The sequence below is a fragment of the Ostrinia furnacalis genome, unplaced genomic scaffold (genome assembly GCF_004193835.3).
Source record: "Ostrinia furnacalis isolate ACB-3 unplaced genomic scaffold, ASM419383v2 OfSCF7348, whole genome shotgun sequence".
NCBI classification, from domain to species: Eukaryota; Metazoa; Arthropoda; class Insecta; order Lepidoptera; family Crambidae; genus Ostrinia; species Ostrinia furnacalis.
The window spans coordinates 896,628-917,880 of NW_021137587.1; the positions used below are offsets into that span (position 1 = coordinate 896,628).

The 21,253-nt window shown below is 41.2% G+C and overlaps 1 protein-coding gene across 1 annotated transcript; it reads left to right on the forward strand.

Annotated features, from left to right (window-relative positions):
- The first annotated feature begins 845 nt into the window (after nucleotides 1–845).
- On the forward strand, nucleotides 846–19,379 carry LOC114364102 (uncharacterized). Its single transcript, XM_028320106.1, has 14 exons — nucleotides 846–987; nucleotides 1,601–1,796; nucleotides 2,295–2,367; nucleotides 2,555–2,682; nucleotides 10,262–10,333; nucleotides 10,830–10,913; nucleotides 11,206–11,251; nucleotides 12,533–12,702; nucleotides 13,005–13,072; nucleotides 13,458–13,593; nucleotides 14,268–14,377; nucleotides 15,269–15,362; nucleotides 18,409–18,534; nucleotides 19,242–19,379. Exons 1-14 carry the CDS (start codon nucleotides 862–864, stop codon nucleotides 19,307–19,309), a joined length of 1,497 nt encoding a protein of 498 aa, XP_028175907.1. The 5' UTR covers nucleotides 846–861; the 3' UTR covers nucleotides 19,310–19,379.
- The last annotated feature ends 1,874 nt before the right edge of the window (nucleotides 19,380–21,253 follow it).

Sequence of the window (21,253 nt, forward strand, 5' to 3'; positions counted from 1 at the left end):
ATATCAGCAAACTTTTGTCAAGACGGGATCGGACAATGGTAAACTATTTACCACTTCTTTAGAATGTCTAAATTATATGAATAAATCAATTACAGACGTTGCCTATAAGTGAGATTATACAATAAATGTTATAGTTTAGGAATTTGAATCGAAAAAACACTTATCAGAATTTTCGTTGAACAAAGTTTCAAAAATACCAAAAACGCGCGCTAAAAACTTGAAATTTTTCACACCAAAACCGTTTGGTTGACTTTGACATTACCTGACAGTGACAAATGACGTTGAAAAGTTGTAAAATGGCATAGATAAGTAAAAAAATATATTTAAAAATATAAATAAGTGACCAAGATATCTTTAAGTATTACCATATCGAAAATTAGGATCCTTTTTTAAAAGTAAACAAAGTGGTAATATATCTACCTTTATTTGAATAAGGGATATATTCTTTGATCATCATCATCAGTGGGTCTAGACAAAGTGCAAATTATAATCGCAAACCAGTCGAAAAGTGGTCGAAAAGGCCCTTTTTTGTATGGAGTTTTGACGGATTCGATTTTCGATTCGATCAAAAAGTGCGTTTTGTCTAGGGGGGCAGGTCAATTGGTGTCTCTAATTTACCAGAGACAAAGAGCTTGGAGGATCTACACTGATCTATTATCACTCCCTCAGGCTGGCCACGGCCACGGCCACGGCCACGGTAACCACGGCATAGGCCACGCCACGAGTCTTCTATCTTTTTTCTCTACGACTGATAGATGTCAAACACTTTGACATTCTGCTAGAAGTCTACCACCTGACTCATCAATGTCAAAAAAATTTGTTACAAATATACAGAAATAGGAAAAATATAGCAAAAACAACATGAAAATCTTGCTATTGCTCGCTGTTTTTCACCTAGGCTCGATTCAAGGTAAAAGTGTGGTGCCGGTACTGTCTCTGGATGGTAAAACGAAGGCTGGGAATAAAACTGTTACTGCCGATCTCGAGGTAAGAGCTTCTTCCCTTCTTGTCTTTAACTGACGAGAAACTACAATAATCCTCTAATTGCATAGTGGATCCTAGTACAAGAGGCAATTTTTATGTTTTCAAGTTTGTATTTCTGATAGGTACATAAGTGTTTTTTAGATAAAAACAAGAAGTATGTAGAAGCTTAGAAAAATCTACAAGTTATTTTTGAGGACTATTCCACATTGATCACATGAGTTTGATCACCCAGGTGAACAAAGTGGACTTCAGGCGATCAGGTCACCTAAGTGATCAAAGTGGACTTCTTACTATGGGTGATCAAAGGACACCAGTGTCGCATGGAGTCTATTCCACTTTGATAACCTGGATTTGATCACCCCGATTGTCATTTTTGGAACATCTTCTTACTCAACCCCCTTGCAGTTTACTTCAGCAAGATAGCCGCCGCTTAAAAGCATCGCATGGGTTTTTATTCCTAAAGATCTTATTTTTCATGGTATTCAGTACAAATCCTAACAAATTAAAGACACTTGATGCGAGTATTCTATTTTAGCGTATCGCGGCTCCGGTATAAATATTTACTCAACTGAGACTACATCCTAGGCCTACATCATAGATCCCCATTCTCTTCCAGTACCTCCCATTCATAGCGCTCATAGACAAGGACAAAGACACGAGCGAGTACTGGCGGGAGACGGAGATCTTGTCTCTGGTCCGGAACAAGGAGATGGACATAGACTACGACAGGTGCGAGCAGAGCAGGCCCTCGTCGACGTTGGTACAGATACCTAGCAAGAGGACGGTCAGGCCGATCTGTAAAGGCAGGATTGGTGAGTTTAGGCCCAGGATTCATTCATACTTAGTCCCTAATCTTAACTCCAGCCGACTAAAGTTACTGGTAAATTAGCAGTCTAGCCAGCGCCGCGGGTTGCTTAACTTTAAGACTGTGGTCTACACCGTAGGCTGCGTCACAATGCTTAAGTACTAAAGCCCGGTCCGTGAGCACGTAGAATTGTGTCCAATGACCCCTAGCTACCCATCCTTATCGCTCGCGCGTAATTATATTGCTGTCGCGACTGTGCGACTGGCACCCGCAGTGAGTGTGCGAGCGCGATAGCAACATAATTACGCGCGAGCGATAAGGATGGGTAGCTAGGGGTCATTGGACAAAATTCTACGTGCTCACGGACCAGACTATATAGACTTGTTGCTGGTCTCTTTCAAACGTTGATGTTATGAACGTCGATAGGAACGTGTGACGCTGACGTCATACGCCCCGTATAACGTTTATTAGGAGACCGTAGTTTATGCATACTTTTCTTCCACAGATTATCAAGTTTGTCCACAATGTCCACATTTCAACAATCAAACCGAATGTGAACTGTTTCGGGATTCGTGTAGGTTTGTATTAAAAATATAATTATTTTTGTAATGTATCCCCCTAGCTAGACAAAGTAACATATATGCATGATGATACATGACAGTTTTAATATCGAAATCTTCTGCCTATATTCGGCAGCAGATATCCTGTGGCTGAATTGATGATTTCCACCAATGATTCTGGATTTATCCACAAGTCAAATTCCAGAGAGCGGCACGTCCACCCTTCCGAGTACGACCGCTACTGCGACGCCAAGTACGGCAAATGGAGGACCATGTTCGTGCCAGCAGACTTCTCCCAGTGCCGGTGCTGTGACGAATGCATATTCTACAGAGGTGACTATTAGGATTTGTCACACTGGTGGGGTTACAAGTCCCCAGCGACTTAGGTGACATTTCATCCGAAAATATCTCATCCGCGGATGAGTTGTCTCCCTTTCAAAGTTAGGTGTCGAATCATCCGCAAAATGATCAAAATCTTCGCATGAAACGTTACCGTTTCAAACTTGGAAGTGTGGTCCCTTTCCGAAATATATTAATTTAATTAAATTAGATATCTTCCAACTTAGAAACGGTGACGTTTCATCCGAAGATAAATATTTTGCGGATGATTAGACTAAACAACTAACTTTTAAAGGGAGACAACTCATCCACGGATCAGATTTTTTCAGATGAAATGTCACTTAAGACAGCTTCTGGCCTAGGGATCGATTGACTTAACGCCTTTAGCGCTTTCAGGCGAGTTCAAACATTTCCTGCGAGATTCCATGGGGGGGCAGCTGCTCTGCCCAGAAGGTGTAATGCGAGGTTTAGACTAGCAATAAAACTTGCAGAAGTTTACTTCCGCAAGCTGTTTACCACTCTAAATAGCTGTAGCAATTAATCAATCTAAAATACTTAAATATCTTCGTTCGTTTGTTCGTTTCAGCCGAAAGACGTCCACTGCTGGACAAAGGCCTCCCCCAAGGACTTCCACAAAGACCAGTCCTGTTTAAAAACTGTTTAACTAGCTTGTTTAATAAAAAAAAATAAAACCGACTCCAAAAAACCTACACTAAAACGTAGAAAAATAATTACTAATTATACCTACTTATTTTGTGACGCGCCCCGCGACGCATCGACAGCCCTAGCACCGAGCGCAGAGATTTTGACAACCCTACGGCTGCGCGGCCGCACGCCGCACGGACCGAGCTAATATAAGAGACGGCGGCGACCGCGGGCGCCTAGCATTCGCTCGGGAGCCATTGCAACAACCAGACGTTCGCGCGCGCGTCTATTGTTCCCTCGGTTGCATTGCACAGAGTCCCTAGCGAATTGCTACCCACACTGTTCCCTAACTAACTAACTAACTTGGCTTGACTCGATACCTCGTTTACCTCCGCGGAGCCATAAAGCTTCGTGTTGCTGTTGAAACGTTCTATCGTTGATAGCTACCTATTCTCATCCCTACCGAGTAGTGCATGCGATACTCATCCCGAACCCGCGGTAGCAATCCTGCTGCCACCCATCCTAAACTTCATACCCCCTCGCCACGTAGGTCCGACGCCTTTCCCTAACGGTTTCAGCTCCCCGACGACTTAGGTCTCTGGTTGTAGCGTATGAAAACACGTCCTACCCCCCTAGTTATAAGTATCCACTAATACTCGCTAAACCTCGCACAGGGCGCCGCCCCTCTCGCGGATACATAAACTAGTTTCGGGACGCGAACCGGGCGCGTCGCTATACCTCTCATTGCCATTGATTTATAATTGTTGAATAACCTGTAAAGTAATTGCTCGTAGTAATAATAAATTTAGAGTCAGTGAAGTTAGAATAAGGAACCATTGTGGAACTAGAAATACAACAGTATAACCGTGAATGTCTACCAGTGTTATATCACAAAGATAAAAACACTTTTTATCATTATCATATAGATTACGAATTTTTTACACTACCAGATGATTTTTGTATTAAAATATTTGCAATAACAATCGTTTTGTACTCTCCGATAGGTGTCTAAATGATGGACAATGTTTCTTTTCAAGATTTTTCCTCCGTGACAATACAAAGGCCTTCCAATGTGCTAAGGTACAAATTAAACAGCTCTTTTTATAGAGCCTCTGTAATAACAAAGAAATATTTATGACTTATGAGACACGATTTTTTAATAGTTTCGCCAATCTGTGTTATCAATAAAACTGACTTGATACTTAAATTACAATTATAATGGTAATTAAGAAATATAACTGTGACGCGCCCCGCGACGCATCGACAGCCCTAGCACCGAGCGCGGAGATTTTGACAACCCTACGGCTGCGCGGCCGCACGCCGCACGGACCGAGCTAATATAAGAGACGGCGGCGACCGCGGGCGCCTAGCATTCGCTCGGGAGCCATTGCAACAACCAGACGTTCGCGCGCGCGTCTATTGTTCCCTCGGTTGCATTGCACAGAGTCCCTAGCGAATTGCTACCCACACTGTTCCCACTAACTTGGCTTGACTCGATACCTCGTTTACCTCCGCGGAGCCATAAAGCTTCGTGTTGCTGTTGAAACGTTCTATCGTTGATAGCTGCCTATTCTCATCCTTACCGAGTAGTGCATGTGATACTCATCCCGAACCTGCGGTAGCAATCCTGCTGCCACCCATCCCAAACTTCATACCCCCTCGCCACGTAGGTCCGACGCCTTTCCCCTAGTGATTTCAGCTCGCCTGACGACTTAGGTCTCATGGTTCTAGCGTATGAAATCACGTCCTACCCCCCTAGTTATAAGTATCCACTAACACTCGCTAAACCTCGCACAGGGCGCCGCCCCTCTCGCGGATACGTAAACTAGTTTCGGGACGCGGACCGGGCGCGTCGCTATTCTTTTCATTGCCATTAATTAGTGATTGTAAAATAACCTGTAAAGTAACTGCTCGTAATAATAATAAACTTAGAGTCAGTGAAGTTAGAATAAGGAACCATTGTGGAATTAGAAATACAAAGTGTCATTGTGTTATTGATTGTGCGTTTCCTTGGTCAATATCCCTGTAGGCATCCTAGATAGGTACACATCCCTCATCGCAGAAAGCGAACTGGGACTTAGTACTAAACAGCGGGGTGTCAGACTGAGCTAGCTAAGACGCCCCGTTGCAATGGTAAGCATAACAGCTAGCATGACAGATGGGCACACAACTCGAATTAAAGAAGCACTAGACTTGCAAATAAATATAAAAGGAAAAACATTTAACCACCAAGTGTTATATCATCCACAAATCACGAATATACTGATCGGCATGGATATACTGAACAGAATAGGAGCCAAAATAGAATGGCCCAAAGATAGCACCAAGCAAGGGGAACAAGTGGGAACAACGTCAAGAAAAACTACAGAAGCCAACATCGTACCTACATACGAAATGGCCGAAACACCGACAAGTATGAAAAAATACAAGATCAAACTCGCACACGAAAAACCAATCAAGAAAAAAGACTATTCACGGAACCCTAAAAGTCAAGAAGTAATAAATAAACACGTAACACGCTTAAAACAAGAAACAAAAGGAGACTGGATCCAAAAGAAAATTCAAGAAATACAAAAAACCGGAAACAAAGATTATAAAATGACAAACAACAGATTATACAAGAAAATAATAAATCACGCATACGGACCAAGAACAGAAACATCATCAGACTGGAAATTATGCATAAACAGCAACGAAAAAAACCAGATTCTGAAAGAAAACCACGATACCCCAACCGCAGGTCATCTAGGAACAGCAAAAACACTAAACAAAATATCACAGAGATATTATTGGCCCGGTATGTACAGAGATGTGTCAACGTACGTCAAGAACTGCAAAACCTGCCAAGTTAACAACGCACGCAAACCCTGGAGCGCAGCGTCTACAGACCCGAGTAGACCACTACCCAAATCATCAAACCGGTCCACTGACTGGACCGAAATCCTCGATGTCGACACCGTCGACCACCCACAAGACCTGGACTGGCGCGAGTCCGGCCCTGGAGAGGAGCCGACCCGAGCTGAGGACCAGACCAGGAGCCGGCCGGGGAGAAAGAAGAGGCGCGGCCAAATCCAGAACCAGCTAAACAAGGCCAGTAACATTTACTCGTAGCTTAACTTTATACCTAAGTTAGGTTTCTAATAGATAGATACAAAGTAGGTACTTAGTAATTGTCTAGTCAGTTCTCGTTAAAGTAACTTTCTCAGTATTTAAAAACAAGTCAATAACCTACAAGTATTAATTAACATTACCTAACAACCCTGTATAATCTAGATAATGCAGCTCTCGAATTTAATCTCGTTAAATATCACATATCAATAAACTATAAGTATTAATTATCATTAGATAATAACCCTGTATAATTTAAATCATTCAATTGTTCTATTTATTCTCGTTAAATAACTATTGACGCAAACCTCATTGTTAATTACTCGTAACTCGCAACCTAAACTCACATAAATAACAAACCGGTTTGCTACGCGTCAATAGTACTACCAGTTTCTCGATAACTTTTAAATACTCGTAATAAACAAACATTGTAAGAACGATTCACCGAGCGAACTCATTTGCATATTATCAGTGAAACGCATTTTTTCTATACGCCACGGGCGATCAACAGCACTCGCTTACTAGATGAATCATAACTAGATTTTACCTGCCTAATGTTTGCGCGCCGCGCCAGGCTGCATTCCATTTACATTAAGAAATATTATTTATTGTAATTAAAACTTAACCACTTAACTGCCATTACCTTGTATAACTTTTAATAATTGTAAAAATTATTAACATCAATCAGATGCCTATTCTGAATATGCCAATTTAAATAATTAAACTAGTAAACTAGAAATAATAATAACAAGTGCCATGCATACTATTATTGTATTAAAGAAATATTTCAAGGAATAATTGAATACTCGTAATAACAAAGTAAACAACTAGTTTAATTAGTTCATTGGTTAATTGTAAACAAAAGGTCAAAGGTATCTTACAACATTGTTTCAAAACTAAGTTAGCTATAATTAGCGTTTGATTAGTTCATTGTAAGCAAAAAAAAAAAAATTATTAAGAATACCTTAATAACATTGTTTCAAGACCAAATTAACTGATATTGTTATAAGTAAATGAATGTACTGTCATATTCTAAATAAAGAGTTATTATTGGGCTAATGATTAAATACAAATTCAGTCATGTTTTACATTGTTATTTTTCACTCGTTATGAAGTTACCCAAAAATAACTTATTATTGACATGACTTTTAGTTGTTCTTGAAGAACCTTAATGTACCAGACTTGTGATTTTTCCAGGTAAAAATCTCCAAAACAAGGGAGGATGTGACGCGCCCCGCGACGCATCGACAGCCCTAGCACCGAGCGACGCATCGACAGCCCTAGCACCGAGCGCAGAGATTTTGACAACCCTACGGCTGCGCGGCCGCACGCCGCACGGACCGAGCTAATATAAGAGACGGCGGCGACCGCGGGCGCCTAGCATTCGCTCGGGAGCCATTGCAACAACCAGACGTTCGCGCGCGCGTCTATTGTTCCCTCGGTTGCATTGCACAGAGTCCCTAGCGAATTGCTACCCACACTGTTCCCACTAACTTGGCTTGACTCGATACCTCGTTTACCTCCGCGGAGCCATAAAGCTTCGTGTTGCTGTTGAAACGTTCTATCGTTGATAGCTACCTATTCTCATCCCTACCGAGTAGTGCATGCGATACTCATCCCGAACCCGCGGTAGCAATCCTGCTGCCACCCATCCTAAACTTCATACCCCCTCGCCACGTAGGTCCGACGCCTTTCCCTAACGGTTTCAGCTCCCCGACGACTTAGGTCTCTGGTTGTAGCGTATGAAAACACGTCCTACCCCCCTAGTTATAAGTATCCACTAATACTCGCTAAACCTCGCACAGGGCGCCGCCCCTCTCGCGGATACGTAAACTAGTTTCGGGACGCGAACCGGGCGCGTCGCTATACCTCTCATTGCCATTGATTTATAATTGTTGAATAACCTGTAAAGTAATTGCTCGTAGTAATAATAAATTTAGAGTCAGTGAAGTTAGAATAAGGAACCATTGTGGAACTAGAAATACAAGTGTCATTGTGTTATTGATTGTGCGTTTCCTTGGTCAATATCCCTGTAGGCATCCTGGATAGGTACACATCCCTCATCGCAGAAAGCGAACTGGGACTTAGTACTAAACAGCGGGGTGTCAGACTGAGCTAGCTAAGACGCCCCGTTGCAATTTATTAGGACGAATTATTAATATTTATGTAGGTATACCATGATTGATACTTCTGGAGTCGGTGCCAAGATTATGAAACATGTAAAGTTTGCCTGCACCGACTCCAAAAGTATCAATCATGGTATACCTACATAAATATTAATAATTCGTCCTAATAAATAAGTAGGTAATTAGTAATTATTTTTCTACGTTTTAGTGTAGGTTTTTTGGAGTCGGTTTCATTTTTTTTTATAAAATTTTACTTATTTCTTGCTTTTTAGTTAACTAATTATTACCTTGATGTTACCACTGAAGGTAGGCAGTACATACACTGAGACCAAAAAAAATTGGTTCATAATCGGCGGAGATATTGCGTATAAAAAAGTTCATCCCTAATTTTCCACCCTTGGGGGTGAAATATATTCTTCAAATTCGCATGAAACTACCCTTTTGATAATACCTATTTAACAAAAAAATAATCGTTCAAATTGGTTTATAATCGGCGGAGATATTGCGTATAAAAAAGTTCATCCCTAATTTTCCACCCTTGGGGGTGAAATATATTCTTCAAATTCGCATGAAACTACCCTTTTGATAATACCTATTTAACAAAAAAATAATCGTTCAAATTGGTTTATAATCGGCGGAGATATTGCGTATAAAAAAGTTCATCCCTAATTTTCCACCCTTGGGGGTGAAATATATTCTTCAAATTCGCATGAAACTACCCTTTTGATAATACCTATTTAACAAAAAAATAATCGTTCAAATTGGTTTATAATCGGCGGAGATATTGCGTATAAAAAAGTTCATCCCTAATTTTCCACCCTTGGGGGTGAAATATATTCTTCAAATTCGCATGAAACTACCCTTTTGATAATACCTATTTAACAAAAAAATAATCGTTCAAATTGGTTTATAATCGGCGGAGATATTGCGTATAAAAAAGTTCATCCCCAATTTTCCACCCTTGGGGGTTGTTTTTTTATTATTAAATTTAAATGGGACCACCCTTGAGGTATTACCTATACGCCGAAAAAAGATTTGTTCAAATCGGTTCATAATTGGCGGAGTTATCGCGTAACAAACATAGAAAAAAAAAAACATACGGGTCGAATTGAGAACCTCCTCCTTTTTTGAAGTCGGTTGAAAATTTAAATATCTCAGCAGTTAAAAGACTCGTGACAAAATTGGCAAAGCGCATTTGAAATGATGCATCCATTTAGTTTCACTTTAAACATGATCATTATAACCTTCAATGTTTAGGAAATTTGCGTTTGTCATTGAATATCTTCGTCTCGTTTGATCGATGCACAGACTGTGATGTAACCAGTCTTTTATTGATAAAACTTAGATGTGCCATATCTTTCAACCAATCGACATATTTATCATTCGAATCTGTACCAGTGCAGCGTTTAAGCCCACTGCTGAATGCAAGCCTCTTACATCGCGATAACATTCGGGTGATCTCGAAGTCTTATCGCTGTGAAGCGATCTCTTCCAGTCAACCTCTATGGTGAGAAAAAAGAGATAAGATTCAAACGTGATGATTTGTCTCGAAATATTGAAATTAAACCATTGAGCGGCTTGAAAATCCATGCTTAAGTATGAATCGAGCTTACCATACCATTAAAATACAGTCTTGTGCCTGTGTGCTAAGAGTTAAACTAAACATTTGCAAAATTGCAATTTTTTTTTTCCAGAATTGGACCAATCCTGCATGGAGGACGAATATAGCTTTGATGCTGAAGAGTTTCTACCGGTAACTACAATCGGTAAGGAGGAATCAAAGATTTGTGAAAGAAAGATAAGTAGTGTAGTTAAAGCGGATGGATATGGTATAATTTTGTTTTTCGATTTTTTTAATCAAACGAATACTCATTCGGTTGTATTCTCTAGCTAGAACAATCGCCAATCACTTTAAGTAGACGTGATTCATTTGGCAGAAAAAGGAGTAATTTGATCGACAACTAAATAGCTGAAAATAGCATAACAATCAAATGGGAGCCAGTCAAACAAAATTAATGTGTATTTTGATGAGTGATTCCTATAGTTTAAACTTAAGAACTCTTAATTTCCAAACACTATTATGCTTTAAGTGAGTATCTCAATGATAAATTATTAGGCTCTAACTTCTGATACATTTTTCGGTTGATCAAGGGTGGTCCTCCTCCCTACTTATTGCCGTGCCCTACAGGGCTCATAATATTCTAATTTTAAGTACATAATGGATGCAATAAAATATTGAGTATTGAGTTTTCTTTATTGCAGATTTTCGTGCTGGTTGCAATCCTTACTGGGGTCACCCTGAGCAAGAGCTGAGAGCACTGAAATGTGATAAAAACCTTCGCAGATGTATGTACTCGTATGCTCTTTTAAACTATTGCATAATTAAAATTAGAGTTAGGCCCAGAACAGACGGTGAAACGCAACTGCAACGAAACTGCAACTTTGTGATGATTCTGATCAATGAAACTGAAACTGAAAGTTTCAAACTGGTCGCGTCATGTGTGGTCTCTCAACGGACGCTATGGCAGAAACTTAGATGCAACTCAAAAGTAACTAGCAGTTGCAGTTTCGTTGCAGTTGCGTTTCACCGTCTGTTCTGGGCCTAGGTGATATAATTATTGCTTGTTTGACATTACAGGCGTTCCTGTATCAGTGCCGTCGATTCCTAATGAAACTTTGAACATGTAAGTTTGTTAGAAACGAGTATTTTCACAACATAATTTGATGAAGCACTTTTCATAAATGTTACAATGTGACCTTGCTAAGTACGTAAGTAATTTTTGATGGTTTTGATCGATCTCTTGTAAAGTTTAAAATTATGTCGTGTTAATAATTTAAACGGCGAAAATCGTGACGTAACCGTCATTAAATCGATTTAATGACGTAACCGTCGTAGACTCGTAGTAGCATCTACAGAGCACTGCTACATGCTACGGGTGCTTGCTACAGTTCAGGGGGGCTACTCTGAAACACTGTTTACGTAGTTTCGGATCTGCTGTCACCATCGCTCATACCGGCATTTCGCTTTGTGTGAGAGGGATGGTAATTCGACACTTCGGATAACGTATTTCGGAGTAGCCCCTCTGAGCCCTGCTACATGCTACAAGTGGTTGCTACGGTTTCGATTTAGAACCCTGCTACGTGCTACGTGTCTGCTACGGTTCCCATGTGTCGTAGCAGCTGTTATTTTGCTACGAACTCAAGCTATGCTACGGATGTTGTAGGTTTGTCGTAGTAGTCTACTGACCTACGACTACGAGCGTATAAAATTCTTCAGCTTTCGTTACAAGCTGATCGGTGGCCCCCTGTGCCCCAACTTCTCGGGTCACTTTTTATTATTATTAAAATTTATTGCACACAAAAAAAGAATTGCATTACAGAAGGCGAACTTAATGCCTTATGGCATTCTCTCCCAGTAGAACCTTAGGGCCAAACAGAAAACTTGAGTTGGATGGCGGTGTAAAAAGCAGCTTAAGTAGGAGCTGTTGTGGTCGGCGTAGTGCCCGCTACGAGTGCCCCCCGAGGTAACAGTCAGGACCGGACTGTACCCAAATGTCACTTTATCTGGGGCCACTTTTTGTTGGCCCCTGTGTCCTGTCTCGTGTCGGGGCTACGAATTCCCCCCGGGACAACTGCCAGGGCCAAACTTTGCCCCAATGTTAATTTGTTTTGGGCCATTTTTATAGTCGGCGCAGTTTCCGCTACGAGCCGTCGACCGGGGGCTCCCTATCTCGTGCCGGGTCTACACGTGCCCCCCGGGACAGGGGCTCTAGCCCGAGTGGGCCCCTTTGTAACTGAATCTAAGTTGGCTGTCTGTTGTAGTCGGCGCAGTTTCCGCTACGAGCCTCCGACCGGGGGCCCCCTGTGCCCCGTTTCGTGTCGGGGCTACGCGTGCCCCCCGGGATAGGGGCTCTAGCCCGAGTAGGCCCCTTTGTAACTTAATCTAAGTTGGCTGTCTTTTGTAGTCGGCGTAGTTTCCGCTACGAGCCTCCGACCGGGGGCCCCCTGTGCCCCGTCTCGTGTCGGGGCTACGCGTGCCCCCCGGGGCAGTTGCCTGAGCACGAGTGTGCCCCGGGCGCGTTCTTACCAGACAAGGAGCAGTGCAACTGCTGTGGCCGGTGCAGCGCGTATCACCGTTAGTTGTCATTTGTTTGATACGTAAACAATCTTCTACAGAGACACCCTGTATAGAAAGTCAGACTATCTATGTTAATTTTGATTATTTTACTGACTCCTCGAAAGATTAAGCACCTACTAAAGGTTCGGCCAAACCAACGCGATCAACCGGCGTGCAGCGATGGCGATCAATGCATTTAGGTCTGGTCGCCATCGCTGCACGCCGGCTGATCGCGGTGTGATCGCGTTGGTTTGTCCGAACCCTTAATTCACGCAATAAAACTTGCTTACTGTTTCATATTTTAAAATTATAATTTACAGAATTAAACGAAAAATGTGCTGAGTTCAAGAAAACTGTACATGATGTCAATGGTACCAAGGAGATTGAAGTTAGTAGTCACAAGTGGCACAATTATTTTTACACTTAAAAGGAGGAATTGACCTCAAATATCGTTAAAACTACTAACCGGTCAATATGGAATTCATTGGTGGAGGCTTATATGTTCAGCGGTACAAGTCCTGTGGCTGAAATGGTGGTGATGATCGTTAAAACCATTTGATGTCTAATAACTATCATTTTAATTTCTTTCAAGTTTTAAAAATAGACTCGTACCTAACGCATATTTGCTTCATTCTATTATCATCATATACCTATGTAGATAATTTAGTATCCACTGCATGCATTGCACAGCAAACAAATATCCAAACGAGTGACGGTGTAACTAGTCGTGATTTTGGGAACAAGCGTTTTCCTTGCTAACGCTGTGACTACAGGTGGAAGAAGAGTTCTTGGAGCCAGGATGCGACGACGGGCTGGTCTGCCGGCAGGGCAAGTGCCAGGACATCCACACGGTGGTGACCAGCTCCGGCAGTCGAAAGAAGCGGGACGAGAACCTTGACGAAGCTAATGGTTACGCCTTCTTCATTTTTTTAACCTCTTTTCATTATATTAAGCCAATAGCAGTCTATTACTAAGCATTCTTTGAAACGACACAAAGCACGTTCGGACACGTTTTTCATAAGCCACTTCTATCTTCTTGAGGTCGTCAGTCCATTGAATATGGGAACGTCCTATGCACCTACTGCATATATGCTGAGACATCATATTTCTTCTTAGTACTGCTCCACATTGTAGTCCCTAAGGCAATGGTTAGGTTAGTGCTATAAAGTTGGCTTTTACAGCGCACTTTTAAAACCAATTTACTGAAAATTTTAGGTATGTGTTTGAATTTGTACGTGCCTATGGCCTAATTCACTTATTTTGACTGTCAAGATCTCGCTGACGTTCAGAAGTCGTCCCATTGAAAAACAGTTCTAAATCCGTATTCACAAGGGTCATTTCGGTAGAATTAAGATTACTCGATAGGATCGCAACTCAGCGATTTGTTGTCGTTGAAGTTTTATTACGTGAATAAGGCTACTGGGAAGACAGAGTCTCGTGGTAGACTACAATTGACTAAAATGATACAGATCCTCAGATCTACCCTCGTGGTAGGTATTTATAACAAATGCCGAAGCAACATTAGAATTGTATTTCTTTCTAAACCATAATATTTTTTAACTATTTTCGTTATATTCTATCAGAACCATGTAAGCGTGAGATGAAGTACTTCAAGAAGAAGTACGGAGTCGACGGCCACCTTCACTACGACGCGCCGCAGTGCACCCCGTTGTGGCTATACGCTCCGGTGCAGGTTATTCATTTTACAACAATTACACATCAGAAATATCGTTTCTTTCTTGTAAAATTAGTTTTATACAACTAGTGTCGCGACTAGGGTTGCCAGGTCCAAAATCACAAAAGCCGGACTTTGTGCTTCATTTGGCCGGACATTTTACCCTAAAAGCCGNCAATTAGTGTCAGTTCATGAGTGAGTACGAGTACTATCATCATCGGTTACTATCCAACATCCTGATGCGTGCGCTTTATATGATTCTGTGGCTGATGTGGCTCGACTTTCGCCTGGCGCGGCAACCAAATAAAAAGCCTAACAAAATCCGGACAGGCCGGACAAGGCAATATTTGGCCGGACAAGTCCCTAAAAAGCCAAACATGTCCGGCTAAAGCCGGACGCCTGGCAACCCTAGTCGCGACTCGTCCCAGGTGCTACGAGTATGTATTGCACTCTTGAACGACTCTTTCTGAAAACTGCATTAAATCGTTGCGTACTTAGTTTTTAAGATCTAAGCGCACATACAGCAGGCGCGACTTTGTTTTATAATACTATGTAGAGATAAGATATTATACTGATGCATATAAACCAGCAGGTCTCGCCACATTTATACCATATATCAGGGGTGGCCAACCGGTCGATCGCGATTATTAGTCCAGTCGATCGTAGCAAGGCAAAAAATACTACATGATTGTGTACTAAACTATGCTGTTTCATTAAAGATTTCAAGAAGTATGTAAGTGGTAGATCGCCCAGGGTTTCGTTAGTAAACAGTAGGTCTTAAGCCACCCCTGCCACATAGGTACAATTTACTATTATTTTTTTTAAATAAAACTAAATACATTAACTTATTGTGCTTTTCTCAATTATTTTGCATTTACTTTCCGTTGTGTGTTATTGTCCATTGTCCAGTGTCGCCGATTCATATGCTACTGCGCCCTGGAAGACGGCACCATCATACAGGGCATCAAAGTCCCCAGGGTGGAGGTCTCCAATATGAACTGCGGTACGTACACCTTTGTTTGGCACACAGTTTAGTAAATACTCATGTGGCAGTGGTACCACATTGTGGAGGTGGTACAGTCAGTGTCAAATAGTTCGTGACACCCAAAGTGGCCAAAAGTTGTCAATACATTTTTAACAAAGACGTGTTGCGAACTTTTTGGCTACTTTGGGTGTCACGAACTACACTGGTCATCACAAAAATCGGCCCACCTACGTTTTACAGGAAAATTGGTTTCTACTGACACAATCATAGTGCCCCAACAATATTGGTGTTATTTGAAAGCCCAATAAATATACTTAAAGAAAAACACATTTAATTTCGTAATAAACGATTAACATATACAATAAATGTGACTTGAAAAAAGACCTCACTTTGAGCTCGCCTCTGGGATCAATTAGACCAATTTGTATGGTTATAAAACCAAATAATGATCTCACGTGTCCTCTTTAACAATTTATTAACATAGCAATTAATCCCAACTTAACAGTTTTATAGCCATAAAAGTTGGCTCTAGCGTAACTACCTATTTTTTTAAGAAGTGACTCTGGATCCTTTTATAGACACATTTTTGCGGTACAAATCTTTCCTTTAATGAAATGAAGGCTTTTAAATGGTGCCAGTATTGGTGGGCTTGTCGCGGGAGGTGCGATTTATTTGATGTCGAGTATAGTTCGTGACACCCAAAGTAGCCAAAAAGTTGTCAACACAATTATAATACAATTATAACAAAGACGTGTTGCGATCTTTTTGGCTACTTTGGGAGTCAAGAACTATTTGATGCCGACTGTAAGAAGAGCTCCGCGTTACAACATTGTTGTGTTCCGGCAGTTAGAGGTAAGATAGCCAGTTCCTCCGTTGTTGAGGATTCCGGGTGAAGCTCGCTTCCACCTTCGGCCTGATCATCACTTACCATCAGGTATCTATCATACAGGTCAAGAGCTTCCTCGTTGTGGATAAAAAAAAACATATGTCGCAGTCGGATTGTATAATCCGCCGTTTTACATTACCACTAGGCATTTTACATTACAGCTCTGTTTTGTAATACGGCGGTTTAACGTTTAGGCGGATTGTCATTGCGATACGTTCTTCAATACGGCGGCCCACGTTTAGCCGCATCGTACTACTATAGATTGTAGGGTGACCATACTTACAAAATAAAACAATGTTTAATGAAAATAAATTTTAATAAGACAGATTTTAAGAATTATTATCTTCGTTACTGTATACTAAATAATATATTTAGCTTTAGTCTTTTTAGACATTAAAAATGATCACAGGGAACAGGTAACTCAAAACAATAAAGTTTTAGTCATTTTTCTTAGTTATTTTTCTTTAAGATAAAATTATCTTCACCGGCCACAGCCATGATTTCATATTTTTACACTAATATTATTGTGTAGGATTCCGCCGAACACCAGAATCCATAGCCACTTTGTCCGGCAGCGCCACGGTATTGAAAATAGGAACTAAAAACTATCAAAGCGGCGGGTAATGACACGCTGTTTTACATTACGGCTAGCCGTATTGAAGAACGTTTGGCGCCGAATACATTCCGGCGGATTTTCATTCACCTGTATTCAATCCGCCTAAACGTTAAGCCGCCGTATTACAAAACAGAGCTGTAATGCAAAATGCCTAGCTGTAATGTAAAACGGCGGATTATACAATTTGACTGCGACACATACATGATGTTCGTGGGTGCACGTCCCTAAAGCGACTATGGTGTATGTTTCATAAATAATGTATGTTTTAATTTTCAAATGAGGTTATGATCTTTTTAGTTAGTACTCAAATTCCGTCCTAAACAATATACTTCGCTATTTCTCAGTCTGTAATTTGGCCAACCAAGAATTAATTAAAATCCAGACTCTTGTTTATAGTAGGGAATTTAGTGCAATGATTTGTATGGAGACCCCTCCACTTTGGTATAGAAGGCTCATTTTTTCACCAGTTGTTCTTTGGGTGCTCCTGAGTAGATTTCCGTCGGTAGACATCGGGAGCCCCCCCTGTGGTAGCAGGGGGAGGGGGGGCAAGTTTCCTTCTGCCGCGCTTCACTTTAAGGCCCATATCTTCAAAACTATGGGTATTAGGGCAAGTGTGGTGTCATTTTCGGATAATTAAAGGATGGCGAATTCATTTCTAGAACAAACTTTTTGCCTTTTCCCCCCCCCCCCGTCACAAGTCTTAAGGCACCCCCTAGTACCCCCCAGGATTTTGGGGGTAACTTACCGATTCGAAGATTGAAAGACAATCGCACCCCCCTCCCTCCTCCCCGTATGATGACATACACCGCAGATTTGCCATGCAGATGTGTCAGTGAGTACTAATCTGCGCGACTTGTGTCACCCCCTGATGCTTGGCACCCGGGGCGGACCGCCCCCACCGCCCCCCCCTTACGCCGCTACTGAATGTATCCTACCTAAAAAACTTTTCCCCGAAAGTAATTTACAAAAAAAAACACGTACATAAACAAATGTAAATTCCTGTTACAATGTATCTAAACTACCCACTTAAATAAATGATCGCTGAATAGTGTATTAATACACTGGGAATCCCCTAACAAACATCAACCCAATGAGATCTAAACCTATTCATAAACCCGTACGGCAAAAACCCAATTGCGATATTTTGCTGACCTTTCACACAATGTGAAAACCAAATAAATAAATTCAATAATTCATCTTCTATTTAAGTATCTATAAAACTGAAAGGTCACTGACTGACTCACTCACTCATCACAAAATCTCAGAAACTACAAGTGCTCGGAGTCTCAAATTTTGCATGGGGATTCCTTTTAGAACGTAGGTGCTCCTGCTCATTAAGAACGGATTTTACGAATTTTTTTTACGATCCACGCGTACGAAGTCGCCGGCGGCCGCTAGTTGACAATATTTGGCTTAGCAACTCTTCTTTCGTCTTTTATTTTATTGTTTCACCTAAATTGGTATCGGCCGATTCTTCCAAATTACAATCGGGCCCAACTATCGGCCGACTAAAAGTCTGAAGTCTTCAGGTTGTCTTAAAAATATCTTTAAAAATTCGCCAGACTGTGCCCGCGAGAAGTGTCGCACCGGTTCGGACGTGGAGTGCGATGGGTTCGGCAACTACAAGGAGGCTGTCTTTACCCCCCACACTGGGGATTGGGCTGCTTCTGAGGAAGAGGGGAGTGACGGTAACGCTAGTTAAAATTGCTAAATTCAGGCCAGATTAAGCCCAATTACGAAGTTGAATGGAGGCTACACACTGGCAAGCGCAGCGTGGGTAGTACATCCACCAACAAGGTGGAAAGATGTTTTATAAGGCCTGGTTGACCTGGTTCACACAGCGATAATTGCGTTGTTGCTGGGTAGTTCTCGTACACTATTAACCGAAACCACACGGTTACCGCCTCAGTGCGTCGCCAATGAGAACCGCCCAGAAACCGCGCGGTTATCGCGCGTCTCTGAACCAATAAAGGTTGCAGGAAGGCGCTAGATACAGGCCGCTACTAATCGGCCAATCTGGAAGTCATTCAGGGAGGACTATGTTTAGCAACGGACGTCCTGTGGCTGAAATGATGACGGCGGATAGACGTAAGGAAGGATTTGCCATCCATAAAAACGCCACGTAGAGTCAGTCAACTTTGACCAACTTAGGGTTGTAACTTTTGTTACTACAACACACTATAAGGGACGTAGCACATTTATCGACACGGAAAGGGTCAACTCTTCTTTGTATGAAACTCACAACGCACACTTATCCGCACCGTAACGTAAACGCCTCGCTTCGCGGTTGACAGCGCGCGAAATGCGATGATACGGCGTTGATCCCTTTCAGAGTTGATAAGTCTGATATGACCTTAAAAGAAAAAGAAGTAATGTTTATTGTGTTTATTTTCAGGCAAACCTCACCGCACTACACTCGATCCACTGCTAGAGCGGACCACTCCAGTCTTGCATACCATGTGATCAACATTCCATAGAGAACCAGATTCGAACGATTGACTAGAAAAACTCATGCTATTGTTATTAATTTATGATTTTATAGGCAGATAATATAATGTTACTACAAATTAGTCTTTTGTTTTACCTACATGACAATGTGTCTGCCAGAGCGCCAGTACGTACCAATACGATTTAACCCCTGAAATCCCGATTACCTACTTTTAATTCAACTGTTTTAACAACTATAAATGACGTTGCATGCACTAAGTGATATTGCACTTTGCAGGGTTTTATTGTATACAAAATCATTTAAATTTTACCGTGTCATTTTAATTTTTATTGCATGAATCATTCAGTCTAAGTTAGATGTTTAAATTAAAAAATTCATACGTAAACCTTATAGGCATAACTGTATAACCCAAGAGCAGTCAATGTCATATCAATTTTCATCATAATTGTAAAGAGAACAGTAAACCCCTTTCCGAATCTGGCTATAGGCAATTTTTAGGGTTCCGTAGCCAAATGGCAAAAAACGGAACCCTTATAGATTCGTCATGTCTGTCTGTCCGTCTGTTCGTCCGTATGTCACAGCCATTTTTTTCTGAAACTATAAGAGCTATACTGTTGAAACTTGGTAGGTAGATGTATTCTGTGAACCGCATTTTGACGTGTAAAACCTTTTTTCAAAAGCTTAATTATTGCAGAAAATAAATGACTTTTATATAGATAACCCACGCTGAACTGTCCCGCCAAACTCAATGACAGGGGGGCGCTACCATCGTTCAACTATATGGTTTCCAACATGGCAAAAATCGGAACCAGCGATTCGGTATTGACGGTGGCGCCCCGCTGTCAATGTCATCGATAGGACAGTTCAGTATTTTGGAACTATACGAGTACTAGCTGGAGTTCTCTTCCGGGACAAACTTGACCTTCACTGGTTGGGTTTATTTGGCGGTCAAGCTGTAGATCCTGACTACACAGGAGTTGCAGCGATGGGAATAGCCCCGTAGCTGGAGTGTAGGCTAATTTGCCTCTGGTAATTTAAGAGAGGGTCATGTCGTACAGTGGAAACTGGAAACCAATTGACCTGATGATAATGATTAAATGAATTATCGTTATTTTGAAGGTTTGAGGTATTAAAGATATTAGATAAAAGATTTGCGTGATAAGAGCGACTGAATGTCCTGGCCAATGCGAAACGGATGCACGACATAATGTAAACATTTAAATACAAACATCATTTTATGATGGTTTACTTTGTATCGTGTTAGCAATGAAATAACTTGTACTAATCTTGTAGACCTACATGTTCTTCTTTCTGCATGAATGAGAGCGATCATTTATAAGACCTTTATTTTCTATTTTTTCCCTGTTTTTTTATTTTGTTTTATATACTGAAGGTCCAAGTTGTAGTTTGACAAAATTGTTTATATCTTTTCCAAAATTGAAGAAGGAATCATGAATTATAGGTCCATGAGGTAATTAGCATATTTAATTTTGTAGTTATGAGTCATAAAGCGTGTTAATTAAACATAGGATAAGACGATAATAGATAGCCATAAGAGCGAGACAATTGCAGCCAAGCTTTTTAGTGTTTTTTAGTAATTTCTCCACGGTGTACCCTTACAAAAAACGAATAAAAATAAAAATTACTTTCAAGATTTAACGGACTTATTGTGAGATGGGCCCATTGTGTTCGCCTACATTGTGCAAAAACCCCAACACGCATGCGCGAACCGAACAGCTGATAGTTTTGTCAATAACAAACCTTTTTACCACGTCACCGTTTTTATTTTTTTATTTAATCCAACACATATACCTACCTGGCTGGCCAAAATAAAAAAGAGTTTAAAAAAAGTATCAATATCTTTTCGCGCCCGGGAACGATTTTTTTCATAACCTTCACCTAGAGGCTGAAAGCGGGTATTTCTGTGTGTCCTCGTGACGTCACTGTCACGCCTGTAG

Excerpts from the sequence above, each read along its gene's own strand:
- LOC114364102 (XM_028320106.1), top strand. The coding sequence starts at position 862 with ATGAAAATCTTGCTATTGCTCGCTGTTTTTCACCTAGGCTCGATTCAA. Across the intron at positions 11,252-12,532 it reads CCTAATGAAACTTTGAACAT|TCGGCGTAGTTTCCGCTACG; the intron begins GTAAGTTTGTTA and ends TGTCTTTTGTAG. Across the intron at positions 18,535-19,241 it reads TGAGGAAGAGGGGAGTGACG|GCAAACCTCACCGCACTACA; the intron begins GTAACGCTAGTT and ends GTTTATTTTCAG.